This window comes from Ischnura elegans, chromosome 3 (assembly GCF_921293095.1).
Source record: "Ischnura elegans chromosome 3, ioIscEleg1.1, whole genome shotgun sequence".
Lineage (NCBI taxonomy): Eukaryota > Metazoa > Arthropoda > Insecta > Odonata > Coenagrionidae > Ischnura > Ischnura elegans.
Genome location: NC_060248.1, coordinates 102,454,967 through 102,482,677, shown reverse-complemented (window position 1 = coordinate 102,482,677; position 27,711 = coordinate 102,454,967). Strand labels below are relative to the sequence as shown.

General features: G+C 36.5%; 1 protein-coding gene across 1 annotated transcript; it reads right to left on the bottom strand.

Annotated features, from left to right (window-relative positions):
* Positions 1–143: 143 nt before the first annotated feature.
* LOC124156262 (heat shock 70 kDa protein cognate 5) lies at positions 144–27,711 on the bottom strand. The gene is made up of 14 exons (XM_046530688.1): positions 27,483–27,711; positions 27,335–27,387; positions 26,807–26,952; positions 19,808–19,931; positions 19,492–19,693; positions 17,749–17,855; positions 14,801–14,963; positions 14,508–14,663; positions 7,998–8,144; positions 2,378–2,605; positions 1,936–2,158; positions 1,624–1,811; positions 913–1,053; positions 144–691 (listed from the first exon to the last, which is right to left on the bottom strand). Exons 1-14 carry the CDS (start codon positions 27,579–27,581, stop codon positions 587–589), a joined length of 2,082 nt encoding a protein of 693 aa, XP_046386644.1. The 5' UTR covers positions 27,582–27,711; the 3' UTR covers positions 144–586.

Below are 27,711 nucleotides of genomic sequence, written 5' to 3'. Positions count from 1 at the left end.
TTATACGTGACAAGTCCGCAAACCATTTTTCTAAATTGGTTTCTTGAATGGCTACTGGGTGGTACACATCACTTTAGCGAGGTATAATACTATAGGACACAATGGGAACTCGACAAGCATATGAAGAGTAAGAATAAGCACAGTTTTAATATTCACACTCCCTCCAAGTATTTATTTATGGATTTGAAATTTTTGCAGCAAGCATTTTGAAAATTACTCCAAAATGCTCATAGATCCCAAAACAAAATTCATTTCCTTTTGTGGAGATGAATTGAACAACAAGGATGTCCTAAACAGCTCCTTCACTATCATCATCAACACATAATGCAAATCACTGAAATGTACTGTCTTTTTCACTCATTCTAACACGCAATACCTCTTTCAGTCACCAAATTGATGACCACTCACTCACTAGCATCAATGCATACAAGGGACGATGACAGGATCTACTGTTCATTTATTTCTCTACTTATAATCATCTTCAAATCACTCACACAGGTTTCCAGTTCAGCATTTACTCACACACACCACTTTCAAACAATTAAGTAAAAAATTAACAGCTACTCAAATGCAAATTTTTAGTCTTTCAATTTTTGCTCTCCTTCTTTTCCTTGTCAGGATCCCCGGTTGATTCACCAGATGTTTCAGATGACCCACTACCTCCACTTGTGCTTTCTCGATCAGCGGCCATCTGTAAAAATAATGAAATTTGATTTAAACTACAATTGACTTTTTAGTTTGCATAACTTTCCATAAGGATCACAAAGGTGCAATAAAACTGAGCATTAAAGCGATTATAATTTTCCATTAAGATACTATTTTAGTGTGTGGAAGACATCCATGAAAATTAACAGGTAGATTTTCATGACAAAACTTTTTTTTTGTTAAATTTTCCAAAACAAATCATCTAACCTTCTTGTAAGCCATTTCAAAAAGTTTGAGAGACGCTTGTTGTAAAGCATTGGTTGCCTTCCTAATTTCCTCAGGGTCCTTTTCATCCTTCTTGGCAACAATATCACGCACTTCTGCAATCTGCTCCTTCAATTTGGCACACTGAAACAAGATCAATAGCAAATTGCACTCCATAAAATATACTTTCACAATTATGTAGTAACATAGCACAACTGAAGTGCAATTCCACTTCCAAGTTTGAATCTTTAATTATTATAACATCATAAAAGTTGTAAGGCAGTGAGGTAATTACTAGTGTACAGCTGCAACTGTAAGTATGAGCATTTTGAGTGAAGCAAGATACCTATACACAAATTCACCAGGAAACACTACCATTAAATATCTGGCATAAGAATCAAGACCTTGGACAGCACACAAGTAAATACATGTTGTAATGTAGGTTAACAAGAATAAACAAGCATTTGAGGTCAAGAAGTAGATGTGTGTTTAACATACTAATAGCAACCAATAAAAACAATTTACTGCGTCCACAATCTGAGTAACACGCTAAAGTATGGCCTCTCCAAAGAAAAATATCACAAAAAAATCAAAAGGAAAACAAAAAAAATTAAGGAGAGACAAGGAATTTGTCCATTTATGCTTTGATCACGATAGAAAACTATATAAGAAGTAACCTTACTCTATAACAGGAAAATAAATGATGATTCATACCTCATCTTCTGGTAATTGGCTCTTAAATTCATCCATTTTACTCTCAGTGTCATGAATGATGCCTTCAGCTTGATTGACAGCCTCAACCCGATCCTTCTTAACTTTGTCTTGGGCAGCATACTGTTCTGCATTTTTAACCATATTCTCAATTTCATCCTTGTTAAGGCCACCAGAAGACTGAATAACAACTAAGAATAAATTTGAAAAAGAATAACAATATCACAAATAAATACTTGAACCAATACACCAAAATGAATCAATGGCTAATAATGAAAAACAAATGCCATTAAATAATTGAGGACAATGACTCACTCTGTTGTTCCTTGCCGGTTCCCTTATCTCTTGCTGACACATGCACGATCCCATTGGCATCAATATCAAATGTGACTTCAATCTGAGGAACTCCACGAGGAGCAGGAGGTATTCCAACCAGTGTAAACTGTCCTAGTAACTTGTTATCACCAGCCATTTCTCGTTCACCTTGATGTACCTTAATTTCAACCTGAGTCTGGCCATCAGCTGCCGTGGAGAAAACCTGCAGCATTGATGACACGATAATACCCAGTTTTAAGGCACCTTCTCGAGGCATAAATTAAGGAAAATGCTAATACACCAAAACAACACAATTTGAACTACAAAATGAATTTCAAATCACAGAGAAAAATTTTTATGGCTGAAAACTATGATAGTTAGAATTATCATAAGTAATACCATCGCAGTCGAATTCACTTTTCTTAAAAAAATTAAAACTCACCTGACTTTTCTTAGTAGGAATGGTTGTATTACGAGAGATAAGTCTGGTAAAGACACCTCCCAAAGTTTCAATACCCAGAGAGAGAGGTGTCACATCCAAAAGAAGAACATCTGTTACATCTCCTGCAAGCACACCACCTTGAACAGCTGCCCCCACAGCAACAGCTTCATCAGGATTCACAGCTCTACTAGGTTGTCGGCCAAATATGTCCTGAACAGTAGCTTGAACCTAGAACAGATTAAGTTGTACCTTAGATAAGCCCTCTTACTATTCACACTTGGGCTCCAGTATTTTTTCAGGCAGCAGATCCAAAAAGCCAGACAAGTATGCTTCAGTGAGTCTATCAAAAGACTACACCATTGAATTAATTGTACAGATAAAAATTGATACTGACCAAACATATACTGTGCATATACTGCACTTCCTAAATCTTTGACTACATACCTGCCTTTCTGAGAACCTTAAAAGATCCATTAACTCCTTGAGTGGGACTTAAACTGTAATCTAAATTGCTCCCACTAGGGCCACTCATTCCAGATAGGTCAAAGGGTAAGAGCCAGACAAAAATAGTCTAAGTCACTCAGGGTCACATTAAATAGAGTTGGTATGGACACGAAAATCCCTCTCAACGATTTCTTTCTCAGACATAAAGGAAGTAGAAAAATAGAACTGAGTGAAAAGGAGGATGGAATCTTAGCACCTACATGACACCATTTAGGGCAGGAGTTCTGCCCAGCAGAGTTCCAGTTCTAGTGCAGCAAAGTCTCCATAATCTTCATCAAATGAAATTCTTATGAAATTATCACCAGATCAAGATGTGATAAACAGGAGACAAAGATAGAGAAGGACTAAATGTAATGACATGGAATGCTAGGAATAAGACAAAGGAGGGGACATGATAAAACTAATACCAAGTAGGTCATTGCATTTAACAAGCTAAACAACATTTAGCCGTGAGAAGCTGAATTAAGACAACATAACGATGGCAAGTTCAAACGACAAGTACAGTAGAATCCTGATTTAAGGTTTTTCAGGGGGGACAAACTTTAAAACACTAAATGCGGAAAAACACTAAATGAGGACCTGCCATTTTTTTCAGGTTTTAGGGTCTGTAATGATTGAAATGGCTTTTTATGAATAAAAAGTATTATTTTACGTAACTAAAAGGTGCTGCATGCTGCAAAGAATTCATTGATTAAGTGTTTTCAGCCCTATGAAGGTTGGATAATACTTTTCAGGAATCAGCTAAAAGAATGGGTAGTAAAAATAAGTAATGAGAGGATGACAATTGTTTTAAAGAAATATTTTAAGAAAATTTTAATATGCATCAACTGAAAAGCATTCCAACACGGAATATTAATATGGAAATTAGTGATTCCCTTTTTACGTACATTTCAGGGGCTCGATGAAATTAAAATTTTTTTTTCTGTAAAAGCGACATGTAGGTGACTATAGCATTTCTAATATAGTAAGAAAAGGTGTAACTAGGTACTCGAAAAATCGTCATTGCATCTAAAAGATGAGTGAAATAAAGGGACAGCAGAAGATCGCTAACCCCGAAATCTAAACTACCGAATATCTAGTAAAAGGGAGGTTTTCTGGAATTATACCAACTTAACGTTTTCTGTTGCCTCGGCGAAACAAGGGATTTATTAGCCTTTAAAAAGACTCCTATGCGCACATTTTGGATTTCGAGGTCATCCAAAAAAGTAGAATCTTATTTTAGGATGCGTACAAGTCGATGGTGATTCAAATCGATGGTAACACCAGATTCGTTGTCATATATCCGCGGCCTTATGCAGGTCGAATGGAGCCGGGAGAGTTGCTTACGCGGCGCGCTGATCACCTTGACTCCGACTCGCCTTGTTTCTCGGCAGCTTTTAATAAAATTTGGTTGGACCTTGAATAACGATTAGCTAAACTCTGTTAAGTGAGAAAGTTTAATCTGCAACAGAACTGTATCTCATCCGAAAAATTGTCAGTGCCTCTGGAGTTAGGCAATTTCGTCAGGGTTATGATGTCGAAGTCAACCACCAAGGGATACCTGCCGGATTTTCGTATTTGTCCTTGCTCATCTATTCTACCGTGAGTATGAGGTAATTTTTTTTCCATTATGAGCGATTTATTTTGATTCATGGACCGTGATAGTTCGTCAAAACTCCGATTGTCATTCTCTTTTGACATTAATTAGCACCAAATAGATATTTTTGAATCGACATCGATATCAACCAGCCGTATGTCGGTAAATTGGCTCCGGGATATCTAAATTACGATGTAAAATAATGTTGTTCCGCAGGGAAAGAATGCTCTCACTCACGGTCATGACGGGGAAACACTTCCTCTTGTTCTTTTGCTCTTCCTCTGTGGAAACTGACCTTGGAATGGATTACAGAAAGAATCTTCTAGTGAACTGCGCAATTGATATTGGGCCTCCTCTTTTGAAAAGAGAAAGTAGCCGACTGGAAAAATATCGGGCTAATAATGGACTGCCCGTAGAAAGTAGAGTTGAAAGGGGCATAAGACATCAATTGAAAACATTAGGTACGAGAAAACATTATTGTAGCGGCCCTCGGAGGATAACTCGTGTCATCAGTCGTCACGTATCATCGAAGTCAAGTTCAAGAAGTGAAGGATAAGGTAGTTCGAGGTTATTAAGGGATGACTTTGCTCCATTAGATCGGATCTGATACAAAAAGTGCCTGGTATTTGGATCAGAAGGGGAGCGAAACATTACGAGAAGACAAATCACCCAGCTTGCGAGTTGAAGGTCGCAGCGCTGCGCTCGCGGAAGAAAGCAGTTGAAGAAGCGTTCCCCTGTAGATTCTATCGACTCTTGATAAACTTTCATGAGACTATTCCTGTTGATGAGCATAAATTCGAAGATTTGGATGAACCGTCATGAAAAAACGTTAAATCGAGCAAAAAAATCTTGAGCGGGACAAATTTTTACGACCATAAATGCGGAAAAACGCAAAATGCGGAAACACTAAATACGGATAATTTTTACATTGTCCTAATAGGGAATGAATCGGGACCCAAAAAAATAAACGCTAAATGCGGAAAAACGTTAAATGCGAAGACGTTAAATCCGGATCCGACTGTATCTCAAAAATAGCAAATTTTCAGGAGAGGAAAAAAAATATTATTTTTTTCTGTTTGTACTAAAACTAAAATTAAAAACTAAAAATTCATAAAACTGAAGAAGAAGCATACATTTGCCAACAAGGGGTTGTTTTTTGCTTGAATTTCATTTTTTAATGTTATTACACTCTGTTTAAGATACCTGTCAAATTGGCCAAATTTTGAGACACGTGTGGCTAGAACTTAGCCATCGATAAGCTATCCATACCAGGGCACATGATACAAATTGACAGCAGAAACTGACCAGGTGCTTAAGCCCTTTTTAAAGGAAAACCTTCCAGTTTGCAAAAATAATCAATTATTTACTACTTCATATACTGACACCATAGTATTGTAGCGAAAGAAACTTATTCACTCATCAATAAAATATCTTAGAGAACTCTCAAACTGTAGTAAGTCTTGCAATCCTGAAGCCTGACCGATACTTTTGTTTTCTCCCACATCCCATGAAAAACTTCTCGTTGGGTCAATGCAAAAAAGAATGTATAAAAAAAAACATGACACCTTACAATAATCATTATTAGCCACTAAAAAGGGTGAACCTACAAGCTCTGTCCACATTACACTTGCCAATTACAATGGCTATTATCACAACTAGTTTAATAGCCATTAGCATGCCAGTGACACTTCTGATGAAAAGTGGCTTGTTTATAAGGCTGCGGCAAAAGTCGGAACTAAGTGGCAGCACCTGCACTCCATCCACACAGATGACGTCATGGCATTGAACTCGGTGCAAATTGGGGATAAATCTTTGGATAATACGTAGGATACCAGACAAAGAATACCAAATCTCATTATTTTTAATTCAATAACCACTCTTGCACCTGAACTGTAAGAGCTTAAGCAGGGGTTCGAAGACTCCTGTAAATTAATATTGCAAGTTATATGCTGATGTACCTTTCCCTTAGGCAACAACCTAGCGGTGGAATGGATTGTGGGTTCCAATACCCCTTGAGAGGACTACATGTAAATTACTCTCGGTAGGGCAACCAATGCTAGACGAAAGGAAGTCCACGTGAAGGTGTCACGAAAAAAGTGTTGGAATAGACATGGGTTACCCTACCTCTTCCCTGAACACATGGAATGAAATAATATGACGCTCGGAAACTCATTCAACTGGAACTGGCACTAATGAGTGGGTACTTTTCTGGAAAATAATACATTCAAGTCGCACCCTACAAAATCTTTGATTTTATCTAGTGCCAGTTTCGACCCAATGTTGTGGGTTAAACCCCCCCCCCCCCCACTTCTCCCTCCCATAGATCTAACACAGAAATGTAAATCCAAGCCAAGAAATATTATGAAGTAATAATATTAGAAAGTTATGCACGTGAGTTAACATATGATATATTCTGATTTCTTGTAATTTTTATCATTTACCCAAATCAAACAATCAATTATTATTTACGCACGTTGTCTATCATTTTGGATTGCTTTCCGGAATCAACAAGAGCTATCTTTTCCTGACAGCAATATTTTTAGTGGCATCAACATGATTGTACTCTTTTTCCCACTGCTCTTTTCTGCCTACCTACTGTTGATTGAGAGGAGATGTAAAAATACACATGTAAGGCCTCTACATGAAGTGATAGCACCTATCGCTCTTCCCTTACTTTCTTCAGAGCAGAGATTCACCTATAGAGGATTACTCCTCTAGATTGAAGAGCAAGGACGTTGAAAATGCAGCTTCTAAGTAGCAAGCAATCACTGATTATTGCCGTAAAATGAAAGGGTTCAGAGGAGGAAATTTCCTTTTCGTGACTGAACAGATACTATTCATTATTGATCCATTCCATTGTCATTTTTTTAAACTAAAGGTTATGGCCTGAAAACTCAATACAATAATGACATAACGATCATAAGATAACAATTGTTAGCCCTCAAATTCATACACTTGTGCTGCTGGCCAATCTTCAGAATCCATAATGGAATGGAAAAGATACAATTCCACAAAAAAGTATATTCTATAGTATTTCTTCTGACTCATAGCTTAAATGAAGTATGCATAAATGTTTTCAAAAAGTGATGTTAATTATTTAAACTTAATCATTACAACCCTGGGTTTCAACTACTACACAGTCATTATCAAGATAGCTTGATGATGAAATCTGACATTAACCAACATATACTGAGCAAGAGAAAATATCAAGGTATCTTGATTATGATTTAGTAGTAGTTGATTAATTTTATGAATGATAAAGTTTTGTGGAACATTACAAAGAGATTTACTTTGAGTACACCTATAAGGTAAGCACTATGAAAAAAATCCGTATTAGTACTATGAAAACATGCTTTCTACCCATTTCATGATGAATGAAGCAAAGAAATGAAGTTTTGCAATACCAACAATTCAAGACTTTAACTGGTTTAAATACCTTGCATAGGGAAGTTTTAAGATGACATTATGTACTAGCACGATGCATTTAAAGTTATCTGGCAGTATGGGAGTGGCAGATATTGAAAATGCAAGTGTAATTACCTTAGGCATCCGGGTCATACCACCAACAAGGAGTACTTCTCCAATATCAGACTTCGATACTTCGGCATCTTGAAGTGCTTTTTGACATGGAGCTACTGTTTTCTTGATCAGGTCTCCAACTAGACTTTCCATTTTGGAACGAGTCAACTGCAATGAAAATTACGTAATAAAATCAAATCTTAAGTCTTAACAAAACTTTGTTTTTACGTATAGATAAATCCTTTCATTGCTGTATTATAAATGTGACATAACATATACTGAGCATGAGCATATAAGCCTTTCTTGGTATTAACTTCAAACTAAAAAATATACGAACTTCCATAAGATATCCAGAGAGTTATAAATTTAATAAGTGCATTCTTGAATCTTTGAAGAGATAAAATCTTGTTTCAAGGTAATTATCAGAGTTAGAGTGAATATTGGTTTAATATAACTTCTAAGGGCCGGTTTTATAATGTCTGGTTAAACCTCACGTTAAGTTGACGTGGAGATTACGGTAACGTGGAGTTTAACGAGAGGTTGTGTTTTATAAAGCAAATCCTACCGCCGGTTGGCTGATGGGAACTTTAACGAGAGGAAAGCGCAGCTACTGTAATTCTCATACCAACAATTGATCGCGAAAAGTGAAACAGACGAAAGTCAAAATTGAAAAAAATCGAGTTGGAGAGTGGTGAAAGCATGGAGAATACATTATATTGTAATGTGTAATGTATTAATCATGGGTGAAAGAATTGTTTACGTTTGTTTTGAAGTGATGGTTAGCTTTGAAAACGAAGATGACGCTAATATTTTCGGTTTTAATCGTTGACGATCTTATGGTCAATCATCAGTGTGTCGTTAAAATAAAAATACTCGCCTCGATCTGTGAATATTTGGCATGTACAAGTGTTAATTGTGTGAACCATAAATTACACGGAGATAATGAATTACTATTTGTTAATGGATTGAATCAAGGTGGAGTCCCTTTGCAAGAAATAGTGGTAGATTAACCTTGTTTGTGCTTATTATTCGAGAACGAAGATTCTCATTTGTATTGTGAAACCAATTGAAATGGTTTTCTATTGAGTACGCCACCAGAGCGATTTTAGGAACATTTTGAGGCTACAATTTAATCATAATGACGATAAATTTTAATCATACTTTTGCAGTAAGATATATCTTCTTAGCGTTAGTATGGCCGTTACGCTAATTTATTATCATCTCTGCGTTCCCTACGGAATTAGGAACAGCCTGCAAGTTGTGAATAATCAAAGCCTTTCCCGTTTTCAAAGTACTCACCATGGCCATAATTTAAATAACAGAATTTATAACCAACCACCGTCTAATAGAAAAATTCATCAGTGTTCATTAAAACGATAACGAGGCTTCTGTCACAATGATGTCATTGTTATGATCAATTCATGGTAATTCCTTTGATGATTTTTGTGTTTTTATAGAGCATTTTCAGTTTTATTAAAATTTTCACAATGAGGAGGTATATTCAGCCATGTGCCACTCGTGTTACAGACACGAAAAGAATTGAGCCATATAATTGTCAGCTAGCAGCAGATATTTCATAACTTTAAATTATCTCATCTTTTTTATGATTATATATATACATATACTGTTAAGAAGCAATATGTTTCATGAAATCCATAATCTCTGGCAAATAAATTTTCAATAAGGTACAGAACTAAGTTTAAATTTCTTCATTAGAGATACCAAAATCTATTGCATGACACCAAGTAGCCCTTACCATTGAAGTATAAAGTGAAACATATTTTGATACTGGCTGTCAATAGTGTAGTTGATATTGTATAGGGATGACTGTGAGTCTTTATGGTAATGCCATTGAGAATGTATTCATTGCCATTTTAAATTGAATGGATGTTCAGAAATCACTGATTATGAACATAGCTTCACAGTCAAAAATTATAATTAGAGAAGAATGAATAAAGTTTGAATAACTTATGCATAACCCTACCACAGTTACTTCAAGGGCTCCTGCTATCCAATTATTAAATAAATGTACAGTTTGCAGCAAACCTTTCATACTTTACAAGTAGGCTGCATGTTGTTATAAAAATATGCATCTGTAACAAATATTGCAACTCTTTTTGGCTCATAGCTTGGGATGGGGGATCTATTCTTTATGTTAATACTATTTTTGCAAACCTTGTGTAAGAATAAGTTTTAAGTGCTAACATAACTAACTTCATATCTAATCAACAGCAAAGGCTTGTGTTGTATTTAAGATTCAAGGGAAAGAGATGGGGTGCAAAGATATTAAAGTTTCTGGGTTCAATTTATAAAAAACCTGTCAAAAAACATATCTAATCAGAATGAAAGCATTAATTTTCAACTCTCAGTGGTGTTTATGAATACTATACTATATATGTGATAGATATTTTCTTTTATTCTCAGCCCACAAAATATGAAGCTTTCATTGAACATGTTTTAAATATTTAGCAGATTACTAAATTATACAAAGACAGTAGTGGATCCAGGATAGGGACAAGGGGGTGGGCTAGGTGAGGTTAAAATTCCAGCTGTAGTGGGAGTCGGAAATAAACCACCATTCTATCTAGTGTAAAGTGGATACCCAAGGGGAGTAAATTGGATACCCTCCTTAGCCCCCCCCCTCCATGGATCCGTCACGGTACAAAGATACAGTTATTTATACAGCATTTAAAGAATTTATTTGTATCAAATGCAAAGCATAAGGACTCCATCATGATGACTCCTTCATTGCAACTGTCTTTTGGGATATGAGTTTTCAATAGAATTATGTTGTTACATGTAGTCACAGTAAGTAATTTTTTTTACTACCTACTTCTGGGGTAATCCTTTTGATTGCTGTACCAAGTCATCTCTGAATGCACCACACTGACATCACCCACTTATAATTAATGTATGTGCTTCCACTATCATAAATGCAATAGTATGACTTCCTCACAGAATTTTACCGTACCATGTTCTATTTATGAAGTGATCATAGAAGCAATTTCCCTTACATCCACTCCACTTCCATAAATCTATTAAGAAAATTTGCCTATGTGACATGAACATAGACTGTTTCTCATTACATACGTTGCAGCTATGCATGTTAAAATATATCTTTAGTGATGCAGATCGCAGCGAGACAGATGAGACAGAGATAATCCTTGGAATAAATAAAAAGAGGAGAATTAATGGGAAAATCACAGGACCAAAGTGCAAATAGAAGTCTGGTTAAGATATATGGAGTAAGGTTTGCTATGGAACTGGTATTTTTGACCCAGAAGGAGGATAAGAATGTATAGATACAGGAATGTATAGATAAGATTGACAGAGGAAAAGGAAGTAGGAAGTGCTAGACGAGATAAATGAGGCAAGGGTATTAATGCAGGAGATGAATGTGAAGTGTTCATCAAGCTTGAAATGCCGACAACAGGGATTAAGGTAAGGATTTTGAGTAACAAGCAAGGGTAGGGAGACAATGGTTCTGGAATAAATGGAATAACCATGTATGTTACTAAGAAATATGTCAACCTTAATGAGTAAATCACTTATAACAGTAAGGAATGGAATGAGATATCAAGTCATGCATGATTATAAGTGTTGATGATGTTATACCTAATCGATTTTTTGAACGTATGCACTCATTAGTGACAGTTTAATGGATGGAGCATGAAAAAATTAATAAAAGCTACGTATGGGATTGAAATCCCAAGAAACTAACGAGTGTACCAGATATGTGATGTAAATTGGCTGTTATAGGAATATGTCTTCACTTATCCTTTGAAGACTTATTAAACATATTAGTTAATTAAACGTCGACAAGTAGTAGTAAGGGTTAATATTTTAGGAAGAAACCATACCAAGGATCCCACTTAAGACTTTGATAGAGTCATTAGTAAAATTAGACATTGCAATACTTCCACTGATTTTATTATAATAAAAATCAGTGGAAATACTGCAATGTTTTATTTTACTAATATGAAGAACTTCCACCATATCTTGCTCAATATCATACAAGGTACTTTGAAAGAGCTTATCGATGAAAAAATTTCAGTGGTCACTGATAAGCATAGAAAATAATGAATGGAATGGTGGTGAATGCAGTCATTTCCTGTAAATTCATCCTCATGAGCAAATACATATGTACACAGACAACAGCTTTCCCCAATAGCAAGCAAGAGTAGCCCAGCTGGCTCAATATTGTAAGAAATACAACTGACTCTGATTGTTTCAAACATTCCCTTAGCAGACAATGCTTGAGAACCTCAATAAATATATTCCCTTAGCAGACAATGCTTAAGAACCTTAAAATAATATTTATTTGATTGATCTGGCTTTGATATCATATATTCCATAAGTCTTCAGGTACAAGGGTCCAAATTCTCTTGAATTAAGGCTCAAATGTATGGAATAAAATTAAACTTTTTCAGGATAAGTATCGAATTGTTTATTTTCACCATATTAAAACATTCAAGCCTGAAATAAGATAAGTATTGGTAACCAAATTGGCACTCTTATATTTTAACATGAGATATCTAGATGGGCACCACTGATTCTATGGCTCTGAAGCTACTTTTGATGGCAGATGCACCACTGATTCTATAGCTCTGCAGCTACTTTCGATGGTAGATAATTTGCTAGGAGGTTTTAATAGTACATAACCTGTGTTTGGCTACGAACAGCACTTAGGCAATAAAGTCGCAATTTTTTCCGTTGAAGGCTACACATTAGAACGCTCAGAGAAGAGAAGACTTTTCTTGCTTAAGGTGCCTTTCCAAATCTTTTTCTATCAAAAGGATAAGAGGTCATTACTTTAGTCACAAAACGTACAATAATTAGTAAACTTCCACACTCCAAAGGCTCATTTGCCTCACAAATTCATTGATATATCATACCATCTTATGAGCAAATCAGTCATTCTTACTTTTTTACCCACACGAGCTGTATTGGTTGTATCAATTTGCCTTCCTCAGCTTCCAAAGAAAACTCAAACAGTATCTTGTATACATTACGTACGAAACGTGCTAAATACTTTCTTTTTCACGCAATATTTCACTTGCCTCACTTATTCCTATATATTTATCTCCAAGAAATACAAAGCCGTACACCAAATATTGTTAATGGACTTACCTACAATTTTTATAGTAGTACTTTGACAAACATCCTTTGGAAAAGGAAATACGAAAATACTTTCACCTCATAACATATATCCTCAGAAGTAATTATGAATTCTATAGTGACATCACATGCTAGTAAATCAGAATGCAATCAGTAGATACGATCTTTTTCTCTCTTTCGATTGCCAAATACGAAACTTGGCTGTTCTTCTAATTCAAACTGTCTTTGTAAACACCGACACATTTTGAAATCGTTGATGAAGTCAGCAAAACCAGGTAATAACAGATTTCTATACCTACACTCCTGTTACACCTCCTTCCTTCCCTCCGATATGAAACTCTAGTATTTTTCATCAACTCACTTGGCTGGCACAAATCATAACAAACTCCTACGCCGGCACAAATATTGCATAACTTCAACATTTGCAGGGGTTTAGCACACGATCTCCGACTGCAGTCCATAGAATAGACAATATTATTTATTGGATGGTGATTATTATCAAACTTGAGATGTTTGTAAGGATTTCGTAGCGAATACCGTAGAATAGTGGTCCGTTCCGGATATATCACCGGTCTTATGGAAATATTTCACTTATTACATTGCTATTGTGGTGCTAAAAATATTGGAAATTGATTGCTGATATCGTAGATACGGATAAAAACGGAGGATGCTGCGCTTGGTCGATTATTTCTTCCGTATATTATCGTAGGGTTCTTCAGCATTTCAAAACATCCGCCATTTTCAACAATTTAAACTTTACGTTAACTTTTTACCCGAGGGAAATCCATGGTTTAGCTTGACTACCACTTTAACGCTCAGATTTGGCTTAACCATCGATTATAAAACAGAATTCTGGGACTTAACCGACGCTTAGCTTAAACTCCAGTTTAACCAGACATTATAAAACCGGCCCTAAGTAAACCACCCAATTTTTAGATATTACCAAAATATATGGCATAGAATTTCAGAGAAATTTAACCCATGATATTTTGAGGAAATAACATAACATTCTTCAAGTTTTATTTTGATAAATACGTTACCACCTGCAATGAAAATCATCATCCCATATTAGGGTTAAGTTTATTTCTGATACTGAGGTGTTTTTCAATTACAACTTAATAAATTAACTTGGGTAAAACCAATTCACTTTACCACCCGAGCAAAGGCTCGACAATATTTTAAATAATAATAGTATGGTGACAAAATTTTTACTTACTCATATAGTGAAATAAATATGTAATTATTTAATTCGTTGCCTCATTGCTATTTCAGACTGATACTTTATGTGAACATTATATGGGCATACTTTCTTGGATCATATTTTCATAATATGCATTCAAAGCAGTCATTATTACTGCTTTCTGGTGCGAAAAGACTATCCCATACTGTTGTGTTACAAAAAACGGCAAATACCTTGAGATTCATATGCTTGGGTCCAGAGGAATCCATTGTGAGATAAGGTAGATTGATATCAGTCTGAAGGGATGATGACAATTCTATTTTAGCCTTTTCTGCAGCCTCCTTTAAACGTTGCATTGCCATTGGATCTTTTGTGATATCAATTCCTTGCTGAAAGAGGAATTATATTTGTACATACAAATAGAACTGTAATAACTACTATTAAAAGAGACATTCATTCATACAATAGTACAGAAAATGGAGAAATATAAAAAGGTTAAGGTGTATCTTAGAAAACACATACTTACATCCTTCTTAAATTCTTTGACCAAAAATTCAACCAAATGATTGTCGAAATCTTCTCCACCTAAGAATGTGTCTCCATTTGTTGATTTTACTTCAAATACACCCTTTTGAATTTCTAATATAGAGATATCGAATGTGCCACCTCCAAGATCATAAACAGCAATGCTGTAAAGAGAATACAAATAAAAAATGAAAAAACAAAAAACTGATACATTTACAGATCTGATTGGTTTAGGACAAGCCAATACTTTTAATAAAAATATGTATACAAGGATTTTTGCAAAGTTCTGGTCAAATTAGTTTTAATTCAGGTAACACTGAAGTACAATTCTCTTTATTATACAGTAAAACCTCTCTTAACACATTCAGTGTGGATGACATATATATATGTCATGAGGGCTTTTCCACTCACGCGGAAGACATAAATGTATGTCTTAGGGAGTTCGTTTTTCCGCTGGTCACCAGGGTGCACCGAGCGCGCCTACCTTTTCTTTTTCACCCTGCCGCAGTTCGGAAGTGACCTTATATCAGTGCGGAAGTGCCCGTTTCGAGTTCTACGTGTTCATTCATTTTTTGAGTTTTTTTGTTTACTTTGGTGCTGTTTTTGGAACAATTTGGTAAGTTGATATTTTTCTTTTCATTTTCTTCACCTCTTATTATTATTATTTTCGTACATATCCAATCATATCTTACATATGCATTTTTTTCCTTGAATTGTTTTTTTTGCCATCTTTTTTAATTTATTCATATTCTATGTGCTATTTCAGAAATTATGATCAGACTTGCTTTTTGTTAAAAATATTTATCCCTGTTTCAATACTCAATATGTTATAAAAATGATCTTAGTGGATAATGGGGATCAGCTCCAGAAAGATAGTTGAAGACATTTGTCCATTGACATTGGTAATGGAGCGTTTTCGGTTAGGCCCCTGGGACACAGCGTTAACAATGTCCGACCGTTATGCAAGAATTGTGTACAGTATTATGACCGAATGTCATACTTAATTGCGACTGTCGTCTTCTTCATGCAACAATCGACGGCCGTCGCAAACCTTTTCCTCTGGAGCAAATCAACACCGCTTCACATCACTTTAGGACATCGCTACAATCGTATGACAGAAACCGACCTTTAGAATAAAGCATGCAATTCAAGTAACGTCTAGATCAATGGGAAAATGTTGGCTTTCGTCTCTTTAAGTGCGAATATTTTTTATCCAAGATTGCGGCAAATGCAAAAGTTTCTCCTAGTTTTTAGATGATATTGAAATTTTTTATTTTATTTTCTTCTCAAACCACCGGATACAGCTCTTATTGGCCATTTTACACCGGGGTGTTCAACAAATGTAACTAGTAAACGTACACAAACAACCATGCCCTGGACCAGGGAAACCTACCCAGGCGGGACTCGAACCCGCGACCTCTCGTTTGGCAGGCGAGAACGTTTCCCCGCTGCCACCGAGGCCGGCATAAACAAATAAACAATGTGCATGAAACAAGAGTTACTACTGAGTCATATTCGAGATAATTAAGAGAGGCAAATTTTGGCTTTCATCTTATAGCGCGCACATTGAATCTTCCGTAATTTAAAGAAGTTATCCAAGATGGCGGCGAGGGAAAAAAAAGGCTTCTCGGAATTTACGTGTTGTAATTCTGTAAAGTATCTTGAACAACCGTCAAAAGAATGCGATTGAAGTACATAGCTCTAGATTTCATATCTTTGAGCATGTAAATATTGGGACATTGAGTTATCGTATTTACGAAAGTCAGCGTTAACATTTTTCGCAATTCGCCGCATGCCGCGAGTTAGGGTCGGCGGAAACACACCACGAATGGCTACGGTTAATAATGTCGAATTCTGATTGGCTTATTCAGTGGAAGTCTCTGATTGGCCCTACATCGCTACGAATATTAAATTATTCATATGAAAATAAAAATTAAACAGGAAAAATTTGTTATTGAGAGGTGAATTTCACTCGATCGCGCCAATATTTCATTTCGTTGATCGGGAGTTTTCGTAAAAGAGGAGTTCGTTTATCGGGGTTTTTCACTACTGTGTTTACATAGGCAATTGGACAGACCAATAGTATTTGTTCGTTGAACGGAGTTCTTCATTTAGCGGGAGTTTGTTAAGGTGAGGTTTTACTGTAATTGCTGAAACATGGGTTTGGGTATTGACTCATCATCCATGATAGACAATCACCAGACAAATACATATATAAGTATCAACATTAGAACACAGGTCTCAGTAAATGCAATTAATGCTAACCCTCAAACGAGCATGCTGGCATATCAAGTACACCAATCTTCAAAAACCAAGGATTTCAACATTCAATTCTGGTTTAGAACAGCCTAAGGTATTCTTACAATGTACTTTGACCGTCGGTTAAGTTGAAAAATTATCTTTTCCAACACATCCGCAATGAAATGAGTAATGCCTATAATGACTACATAGATCCTCTACTAGTTGAACTAAAGTTGATATTCAACTCTAGTTTCAGCAAAAACGGGCCACATTTTACCTCTGCTCAAATTTATAATCATCTGTCTTCTAAACTTAAAAGAATCTCTGAATTAATAACATTTAAAAGGCAATTTAAGTATTTTCTTCTTGAGAATGCCTTTTATAGTATTGCTGAATATTATGAACTGTAAATTTTAGGGAATGTACGTATGCCATGCATTAGTTTTGTGTGGTTTTATGTAATGATTATTTATGCTTCTCTCTAACATAATGAGATATTTTTTTTGACACCATTCAATGTCTCAGGAGACCACATGGAAATAAAGACTACATTATTATTATTACTAAGGACGTTCTGAAACCTTAAGTGGCCCTGAACCTATGGACAGGGACATTGGGTCATTCTACAGTGATGCTTACTGCCCAAGTAGGGTCCTCACTTCAAGTTGCACCAAAGTCCAAAAAGAGAAAATGGCAACTAAAACTTACATTTTATCCTCTGACTTGTCCATGCCATATGCCAATGCTGCTGCAGTGGGCTCATTGATTACTCTCAAAACATTAAGACCAGCAATCTGACCAGCATCTTTGGTTGCCTGAGGAGGAATGCATCATTCAGGTGAAAACTGATTTTGATGTAAATGAAGCACCAATTACCCCACATTCTCGTAGCCGAACATTTATCAATTGATCAGTTGTAAACAAGGACTCCAAAAGTGTACCTCATTTTGCATTCCCTTACTAGGTTTCCCTTATTCTTACTCTCCCTATTGCACTTGGGACTGAGGCTAAGGATGACTCTTTAAAATAAATTACATATCAACTCAAGCATATCTTTTGGATGAGAAAAGAAACATGCACATGCCTACAAGATCGATAAGCAAAAAAGTAACATTATGCACTGCATTGTAGTGAAGCCCATCTCACAGTAATTGTATTAAATTTATGGAAAAAAATTGAGATCTGAATATTACTAGTCATAATGGCAGATTTAAATGTTACTTAGAGAATTTACTATTACAGGGCGTGTTGGAGGAATCAATCTGATCACAGAACAGAGGATGAAACATAATGACAAGCGCCTCAATTTTCGAGCAGAGCTACATTACATGCATTTTCAATGCATTAAAAACAGAAAGATGAACAGAAGCTATCCTCTTGCTAGTTTTGACATACATATTTATATAATCAGTTGGCATGAACATACAAGGGTGAAATTACACCAAAATTACAATTTCTTACCAAAAATGTGTAAGCTCTCACACTTGCCAGCTAAACATACCTGTCATAATTAATGTGATACATTTTCTTTTTAGGGCTTCAGTAGATTATATTAAAAAGCAATTGTTAACATAATTTATCATGATTCTTTCGTATGACTAATATGGCTCTGAAGTAATCATTTTGGCTTTACTAGCCACACTAATCTAGTCTAGGAGGTGAAGTTTGCTTCACAACAAAAAATTGATGTCATCATTGATGTAAACTGGAGAAATATAAGTACACCGAGTTCACCCCAAAGTGGATTGAAATCCAGGCCGACACTCTTCTCTTTTGTAATAATAATCACATACATGTCCATTAAATTGCCATAATCTGCTCAAGCATAAGGTTTGGGTTTATATGAAAACTTCATAATTTTTCTTGCAGCAAGGAATCCAATCTATGATGTTTTATAATATACCAGAGTATAATTGATACGGATATAGGTTTTGCAACACAACATTGCTAAATCCTGGACAATTGAAAGATAAGTTATGGAATTATATTATCCAAAATATTCCACTCGTTGACATAAGCCCACCCCTCAGCAAAGGAGTCCAGTTTACTCATACAAGGAAATAAATACATAGGTACACAAAATACTATTTTGACCGCATTTTCAATGGAATGGTACAACTGTAATTCAGCTACGTCATCACAACGACAGGAACACTGATAATATAAATAGGTATTACAAGCCATACAAGAAGTTTTCGTCAGCGTAAAATTATCAATGAAGGTGAAGTAGAAATGCAAATATAGCCAATGAGAAAGAATAATCTCTAATTTCTGCATTCCCACCCTTATTATAAAAATAAATATCCTAAAATTGAACCACGATAAATTAATTCATGTAATCCACCATGATACCCACCAAGGCATACCATTCTGTCAGTTACTCAAGCCTTTGCCGCATGTCCCACTCTCCATAAGCAATTACTGTAGAGCAATTAGAAATTCAAATTTTACCTGTCTCTGAGAGTCGTTAAAGTAAGCTGGAACAGTTACAACAGCATTCTTCACCGATGTGCCCAAATAACTCTCTGCAGTTTCTTTCATTTTCATGAGGACAAATGCTCCCACTTGGCTGGGAGAATACATTTTCCCATCACTTCCCTCAACCCATGCATCACCATTTGATGCACGAACTATTTTGTAGGAAACTGTCTTCCTGTTTTAATATAAATACCAATCCTTAAATACACTGTATTTGTTTATTAAAATACATAAATTAATCACATTAATACCAAAAATCTATATCAATTACATTCATTTAAAAACTTACATATCTTTCTTGACTTCAGAATCTTCAAATCTCCTTCCTATGAGTCTTTTTGTTGCATAAAATGTATTTGCAGAATTCGTTACAGCCTGTCGTCGCGCAGGCATTCCTACTAGCCTCTCTCCCTCTGAAATAAGACACGACAAAATTTATTGAAAAGATGAGATTCCTTCTACTAATTCCTTTCCTACTAATAATATATAAAAAAGATTGATGTTTTCCTTCTTCTCTTCGGTGACAAATTAGTTAAAATTAATTGAGTTTCTTTGCATGAATCCCTAACCTCCCAGTAATATGTCCCTTCTATCGACTCATACACATACGGCCGTATTCATAGTTTACTTAGTAAGCTAATAACGCCTATGTAGCATTTTCAAGTAGTAGCATACTAACACAATGGTATTCATAGATCGTTACAAAGGGCTCCTAAGCTTAGTATGCCATATACTATCTTAGTAGACCGATCTTCGTCACCCTCCTGCTTTAATTAAGGGATCTACTAAGTATGGCGGGCCGAGGTGGATGATCAAACTTCGGATATATTTGTATATACTTTTATGGGTGTTCTTCGCATTGCATAGTTTTTATGGGTGTTATTCGCATATTTTAAAGGAACATGAACAGTCCATTCTTCAAGTAAGGCAAGCATTGTACATAGTGAAATTATTGACAGCAATTGAAAGTTTTGTATAGCTGCAAGGAAATTACAACATGCAATGAACCTTCACTGTGCCTCTAGTGTAAAGAACACAATGTGCCTTTAGTGTACCCCTAGGTGAAATGTTAGCATGTAGATGATGAAGTAGAGAGCGAAGCGAAAAGTGAAGTGATTAGTGTGTGTATGAGCGTCAACAAAATTATTTATTTCTTCCATACTCTCCGTAATACAGTAAAATTCGGTTATAACGCGGGTCTAGGGGGACATAGTTTACACCCGCGTTATCGGACAACCGCGTTATAACGGGAAACTGCGTGGGAAGCAATAAAAAAATCCTTAAAGGTAATTTTTATAGCCAATATATTTGTGTAATACATTATTAATATATTTATTTTATGATTTAGACGCTCTACTTTAACGGGATTTCCTAAAATAGTCGGATATTTTCTTTTGCCGCGATAGTTGATGGCGTTTCTTTGTCACGTAATTTTTATGCTTTGCAAGTGCAACAGATGAATACTATCGCAACAACTTTGTCCCTCCAACCAATTCATCAACTCACTTATATTATGTAATAAATGGCCAATTTTCGGCATCTCGACCTCACATTCGTCTTCTTCATTCTCGCTCTCATCTTCCGATGATGCAGCTGTTTTTACGCGGCTCTGGACTGCAGCCACAATTTCTTCGTCACTCTTATAAGCAGATACAGGAGTTTCCTCGTCTTCGCGAACCCAGGCCTCGAGATCACTCACAAATAGTTTATTAGAAAGAACATCTGAAGCTTCACGTGCGTCCTCTTCCGTGAAACCCAATAACTCGTCTTCGTCTTCCATGCTATCGCCCGCTGTATACTCGCACCTTGACCAGCAATTTAGGATTGTAGCTGAAGTTATTTTCTTCCATGCCAATATGAGCCATATTCTTCAGGGTGACTGTTTTCAGCTATTCTCGTACCTGCAGTTCTGAATTTATGACACTAGTGAGCAATTCCCGCCGATAGTGGGCTTTCAATGCTCTGATTATCCCTTGATCCATGGGCTGAATAAGAGCTGTCGTATTTTTTTGTAAAAACGAAGCCACTATTTTACCATCCCTCGATATCAAAAGCTCAGAAGACGGATGTGCCGGACAGTTATCTAACAGAAGTAGTGCCTTCTCTTCTAACTTTTTTGATCTTAAGTGGCTCTTAACCGATGGAACAAAATCTTCATTGAACCAAGATAAAAAATGTCTCGAGTCATCCAGGCATTCTGACTTTTTTTGTAATTTATGGGTAGTGCTGTCATATTAACGTGCTTGAAGCACCGAGGACTTCGATTTTTACCAATACACACAGGTTTTAACTTGTGACTTCCTGATTTGTTCGCGCATAGTAATAAAGTCACTCTTTCTTTGCTCATTTTTATTCCGGATTTATTTGCCGACTTCTTAATATCAAGTGATTTTGTTGGAAGCAATCTGTAGTAGAGAGCGGTTTCATCGCAGTTATACAGTTGCTCTTCATTGTACTCACCCTCATCAATCATCTTGCGTAAAGTCCCGCAGAATTCTCTAGCTGCTTCACAGTCACTGGAACGAGATTCTCCTTGCATGTTAACTTGCGCTATCCCGTGGCGAATTTTCCACCTCGATAGCCAGCCAGCAGAAGCAACAAAATCATGAGCACCACCTATTTGTTTATTTAATTTAATTGCCTGTGCTTGTAAAAGTGGACCGGATAATGGAACACCTTCACTGCGCTTCTGAACAAACCACGTAAACAAACATTCATCCACATCACCAGCAGCACTCAATCTGGCCTTTTTTCTATCAAGTCCTATTTCGTCATCCACTTGATCAACAAATGATCGTAATTTATCTTCTTATTTCATCCAACCACGAATAGTTCCTTCAGGAACACCAAACTCCCTGAATAAACTTGATTTTGAATCACCGCGCTTCACTCTGTCGATTATGCCCAACTTTTCTTTCATTGTGTAAGTTTTCCTTTTGGCAGACATCGTTTTAACCCTAAAATCAATGAAAATTTTCGTAAAAAAGTAATTTTCATATTCATATTAAGCCTAAGACAAAGGTAAAACAGCTCATTCATCATTAAATGCTCGAAGCCTGTGGGCATTGAGTACCTACCTTGGTTTGAGCGCCGCGGTGCGAACGTACGAAAGAGAATTATCTCAATCTCCCTGAATCTCGAAAATTATTATAGCCGTGCAACACACTTTTCAGCTCGACTTCACAAGACACAAGGACCGATCAGGAATTACCGAGTTTTTTTTTATGGCTACGAAACAATGTATGGAATACGTCGCCAACCGCGTTAATACAGTCGCTTGAAGTAGCGCCGTTGCGACGCGTCGGTAGTCACGCCGAGATAAAATTCGCCACAAAGTTACCTACCTCAAAAAAAAGGTCAATGTAATCATTTCGGGGGACATGGTGAGACCCGCGGTATATCCGAAACCGCGGTAAAGTGAGGCGCGTAATAACCGGAATTTACTGTAATGTACCGTATGTAAATCGATCAAAGGTACCTAACTAGTACGAAGGGGATATGTACCATATTTGAAGTAGCTGTTCTTCAGATAAATTGAGCATGTATTAATTTTCATTTGCTTATAAGTTTTGTTTGATTTTATTACCTATTCTGGCCATTTCATTGAGACCTTTTGCCAGTTTTTACATTTCACGAATTTCATTGCGCTGCTGTTTTTTTTGTCACTGTAAGAGTGATAGTGAGATTCAAAGTTTGTTGATGTTACAATTACTGGTTTAGCAATTCGTTTCAGCCAATTCATTCCATTGTCTAAATAATGGTAATGTGAAATCATATATACTGATTCTAATTCGTAAGTGATAAGTGGGAAGTGAGATGTGAAGAATCCTTTTGAACTCGCAAGAGCTAATACTTTTAGTGTGAGCACAATGATTGGAAACTAATTACAGTGGAACCTCGTTAAAGCGAGTACGGGCTATAGCGACACCCCCGCTATTACGAGAGATAGCCAATGCGCCGTCGATTGACCCTATAATAAGCGTGTTAAAAAATTCGTTTTTACGAGACCCTTTCGGCGTTGGCTCTCGCCATAGCGAGGGTTTCACCGCCGGAAGACTTTCATGAAGACTCCTTAACCTCTGTAATTGCTAGCGATCTGTTAGAAATGAAGTTAATGGAGTGCTCAGTCTCAAATTTATGTGGTAAACTGTCGTTTGATAAATATAATGATGACAAAACAATGCTTTGTATGATTTTTATTCAGTGCGGCGCTTATAAATTGTTTGAATAGTTGGTCGTTATTTGAGTAAGGAAATTTAGTGATGCAAAAAACATCGCCTTTCTTCTGGATTTATGCTTACGTTTATCGGATAGATGTTTATCTGTCGCCGCACCACTCCTGTTCCTGTTTATCTGTTCGCAACAGGTATATTGGCTATTATTTGCTCCACCTCCGGTAAAGCGACAATTCGCTATAGCGAGTGTTTATTAGTGCACCGTGGGGTGTCGTTATATCGAGGTTTCACTGTATTATGTTTCATTAGTGTTTTAAAATAATTGTGAGCCAAGTTTTTCATTCAATCAGTTGATTCAAAATATACTGATTTAAAGAACATGAAGACAGCTTGTGAAATGTATAGTGATATGTAGTGCTAATTCTGATATGGCCAGCTATAAACAAGTACAACAATTTAGTTTTATGACCCTTTGTTTGATACATTAACCAGCTCCTGTAAGCTATATGCTCTATGTTTCTGAACTTCTATGCTGTCAATACTTGAAAAATTTAAATATGGCGAGGGAGATTGTTGGGTTTCCTAACTATCACTTGTGAGGAGTTGCAAACATGTGTTACTAATTTCTTGCGGTAGGATTAGGTAACGTAATACACCTGTATCATTCACACATTAACCTTGATGTTTTTAATTGTATTTTTGTAATTCTACATTTTTTTGTTATTTTTGTTACAATGTTTTTATTGTCATTTTATAAGTTTTTGTTTCTTCTCTGAACTTGAGTTGTACATTATTGCTGGTTTTGGAATATAAATGTGCATTGAACAGCTAATGATGTTGAGTATGAGTTGTGCGAAAAATCCACAGAGAAAAAATCATTCGCCTTGACCAGGATTCGAACCCGGATCCCTCGATTTCCGGCAGAGTGCTTTAGCCAGTTAAGCTACCGAGGCGTCATTCTTCCCTGTGGAAATTTGTGGACTATACTGGACATGGTGGCAGTTATCACCGTGGCTAGTCCCGGTATTCTTAAATTTGAGTATGAGGATGAGATGCAGTCAGTCAATACCCATTGGTTATGTGAACTGAGGAAGCTGTTGATCAGCTGCTTGTCTTTCCATTTGCGACCATGCAGCCATATGCATTTCCATACGGCTGCATGGATGGCAGCATAAGTTAGTACATAGGCACATCTCATATTCCCAAACCTTGTAGTGCTACTTTCGGTTGTGTTCGACGTGTCCTTTACATAGTTTTCTCATTATTGAACCCTGACAGTGCACTCAGTGCCACCTAGCACCCATTCTCCACCCTTTGCTTACTCTCCCACCTTCCATTAACATTACCATTCACCCTGCCATGTTTGTACACCTTTGCTCATGCTATGTGCGAGGTGAAGACCGAATTGGCGACTTCCAGTTCCAATACTGCCAACTTCACTGTTCACAGGTAAACTGCCCACAAATATCCTTGCTGTCCTTATAGCCATGCATTCCAACAAATCTTGTTTCTTCTCACATTCTTCTATATTTTTCCACTGAGAGGTCAATATGGCCATGAATTAAAAAAAGTTTTCAGTTTCCCCATCTCTGGGTATTATTCCTCTCGAGCAATGCCAAGTGGCCCTCTACTTTCAGATAAATTAACTATATGAAGAGGTGAGGAGTTTTCTTCCAAGGAAAGCCGAATTACCAATCACGGACGAAGCAAGAAAGAAATGGTTTGTAGAATAGCGCAGGCAAAGAGGGCTTTCTACCAAAAGACGAACCTTATTACAGCAGAGAATAAAAGCATAGAAGTGAGGAAACAATTCATAGTATGCTACGTATGGAGTATGTTTCTCTATGGAAGCGAATCTTGGACATTGACAGCAGCAGAGAAGTCAAGAGTGGAAGCATTTGAAATGTTTTGCCACCGAAGAAAGATGAAGATAAAATGGATCGACCGTGTAAGTAATGAGGAAGTGCTAAGAAGAGTGGGAGAAAAGAGACGTCCCCTAAAAACCTTAAGCATAAGACATGACAACTTAGTTGGCCAAATTATGAGGTATGATTGCCTGATGAGGACAATCGTAGAAGGACAGGTGGAAGGGAAGATGGACAAGGGATGGCCCTGAATGAGTTACATAGGACAGGTTATAATGGATGTATAAGAGAAAAAATTTGTTGTTATGAAAAGGCTAGCGGATAGAAGAGAGGAATGGAGAGCTGCATCACACCAAACTTAGGATAGTTGGCTAATGATGACGATGATGATGATGAACTAAATTTCATGGGCAGATTAAACAAGTTCAATAAAAAAGAGGTGGAGCCAAGGTCAAGGGCCTTAGACCCTTAAGCTGCTCTCACTCCTGGAAAATGCAATGGATTGGCAGAGCACACCACAGGGAGGAAGAAAAGGTACATTTGCGGCAGTATAAAATGCAAACATACCAGGTACGTTCATACCAGCTGAAGGGTTAGAGAAGCCAGGGAAAACATAACAATAAGAGAGTTATCAAAACCTGACCTTCCAGAAGTAGAGGTTCTAAAATCAATTCATCCTCACCTTTTAGAAAAACAGACAACTATGATAAACTAAGCAGCCTCTTTCAAATTATGCAGTAGGAATGAATTCTCAGCAAGTCAATAATCCCCAATGCAAATTATTAAATTAAAGAGCCCCATGAAAGCTTTCGTACATTCTGTAAGTTCTCACTCATGTGAGATTGAACACATAGTCACTTCTGAATTTATCTCGTTTATAGTATAATTTTTGATAATAACATTTATACATGTACAAAAGATCATATGTTCTAGGGTGATACAAAACATTAACATAGGACTAATTTTGGCTAACAGGGTTAATCTCATTCAAGGGTTGAGCTTATTAAGCATTACAGATCGAAATGTGTCAAAGAGTAAGTGGCCCTCAGTTTAATGACGTAAATTAAATGCGGAAATTTAACAAGTTCAATAATAAAAAAGATGATATGAAGGTCGAAGGTAAACAAAAATTTTAGTGATTAAAATTAGAACGAAATTTAAAACACTGCTTTTAACAATTGTATGAGGTTAAGTGCGCTATAAAAAGTTAATTTAGAAATTACCTAGGAGACTTGAAAACATAGCTACCTTTGGTAAATGCCACAACTGACGGCGTTGTCCTCGAGCCTTCGGCGTTTTCTATGACTTTAGCCTGCTTCCCCTCCATAACAGCGACACAAGAATTTGTTGTGCCCAGATCAATACCAATAACAGCTCCTTTAACTCCATCGGACCTGGAAGATGGTCATTTCAATAAGTTTTTGAACTAGAAAATGGTAAAATACATAACTTAACTGAACACAAAAGAAGTAAAATGTCGCCCTTCATCATTAATTGGTCTGACTCTGCCAAAAAGCAACGATTCGGTATGATACATTGTCAATCACCAAATTATTCCAATTAAGCCCAACTTCAAATATGCAAACAATGAAGGGCTATAAATGGGTTTCAGAGAATATTAACTAATCACGAGTAAAATTATAATGTCATAAGACCTAGAGCATGAAAACTTGAACGCATATCAACTATTTGAATTTAATTCACACACATTTAAAAATCATTGAGGATTCTAAGCATTATTTCACGAGTTGATAAGTGATATAAAAAAAATCTTACTTTTCCCTCAATGGGACGATATTCACCGAAGAATATATAGATGGATGTAGTTTCTGTAAGTTAAAAGGGCACAAAATTAGCAGGCTTTATGGTACGAACGACAATAAATACAGTTCTACAATTCCATATTAAAGAAGAGCATGGTTACCTTATTCAACAAGGAGCTGAAACTCCTTTTCCCAAGGGCATCCAGGGAGGATGACGACTCGAAAGCACTACGACTTAAAAATCTGGTGGCGAGATGCATTTTTACTGTGTTCCTAGATCAAAAATATCAATTTTCTCGATTGGAAAAGGTCCCGGCAATACTGATGCAATACAATGCCGAACACAGAAATCCTACGACTTCGATGAACCAAGTCCAAATGAACGACGAC

Bases quoted from the DNA above. Each gene is read 5' to 3' on its own strand.
- LOC124156262 (XM_046530688.1), bottom strand. From the start codon at position 27,581: ATGCATCTCGCCACCAGATTTTTAAGTCGTAGTGCTTTCGAGTCGTCA. The intron at 19,932-26,806 runs GTAGCTATGTTT...GTCTTATTTCAG, and splicing joins AGTTGTGGCATTTACCAAAG to AGGGAGAGAGGCTAGTAGGA. The intron at 2,159-2,377 runs GTGAGTTTTAAT...TCAATGCTGCAG, and splicing joins TTCCTACTAAGAAAAGTCAG to GTTTTCTCCACGGCAGCTGA.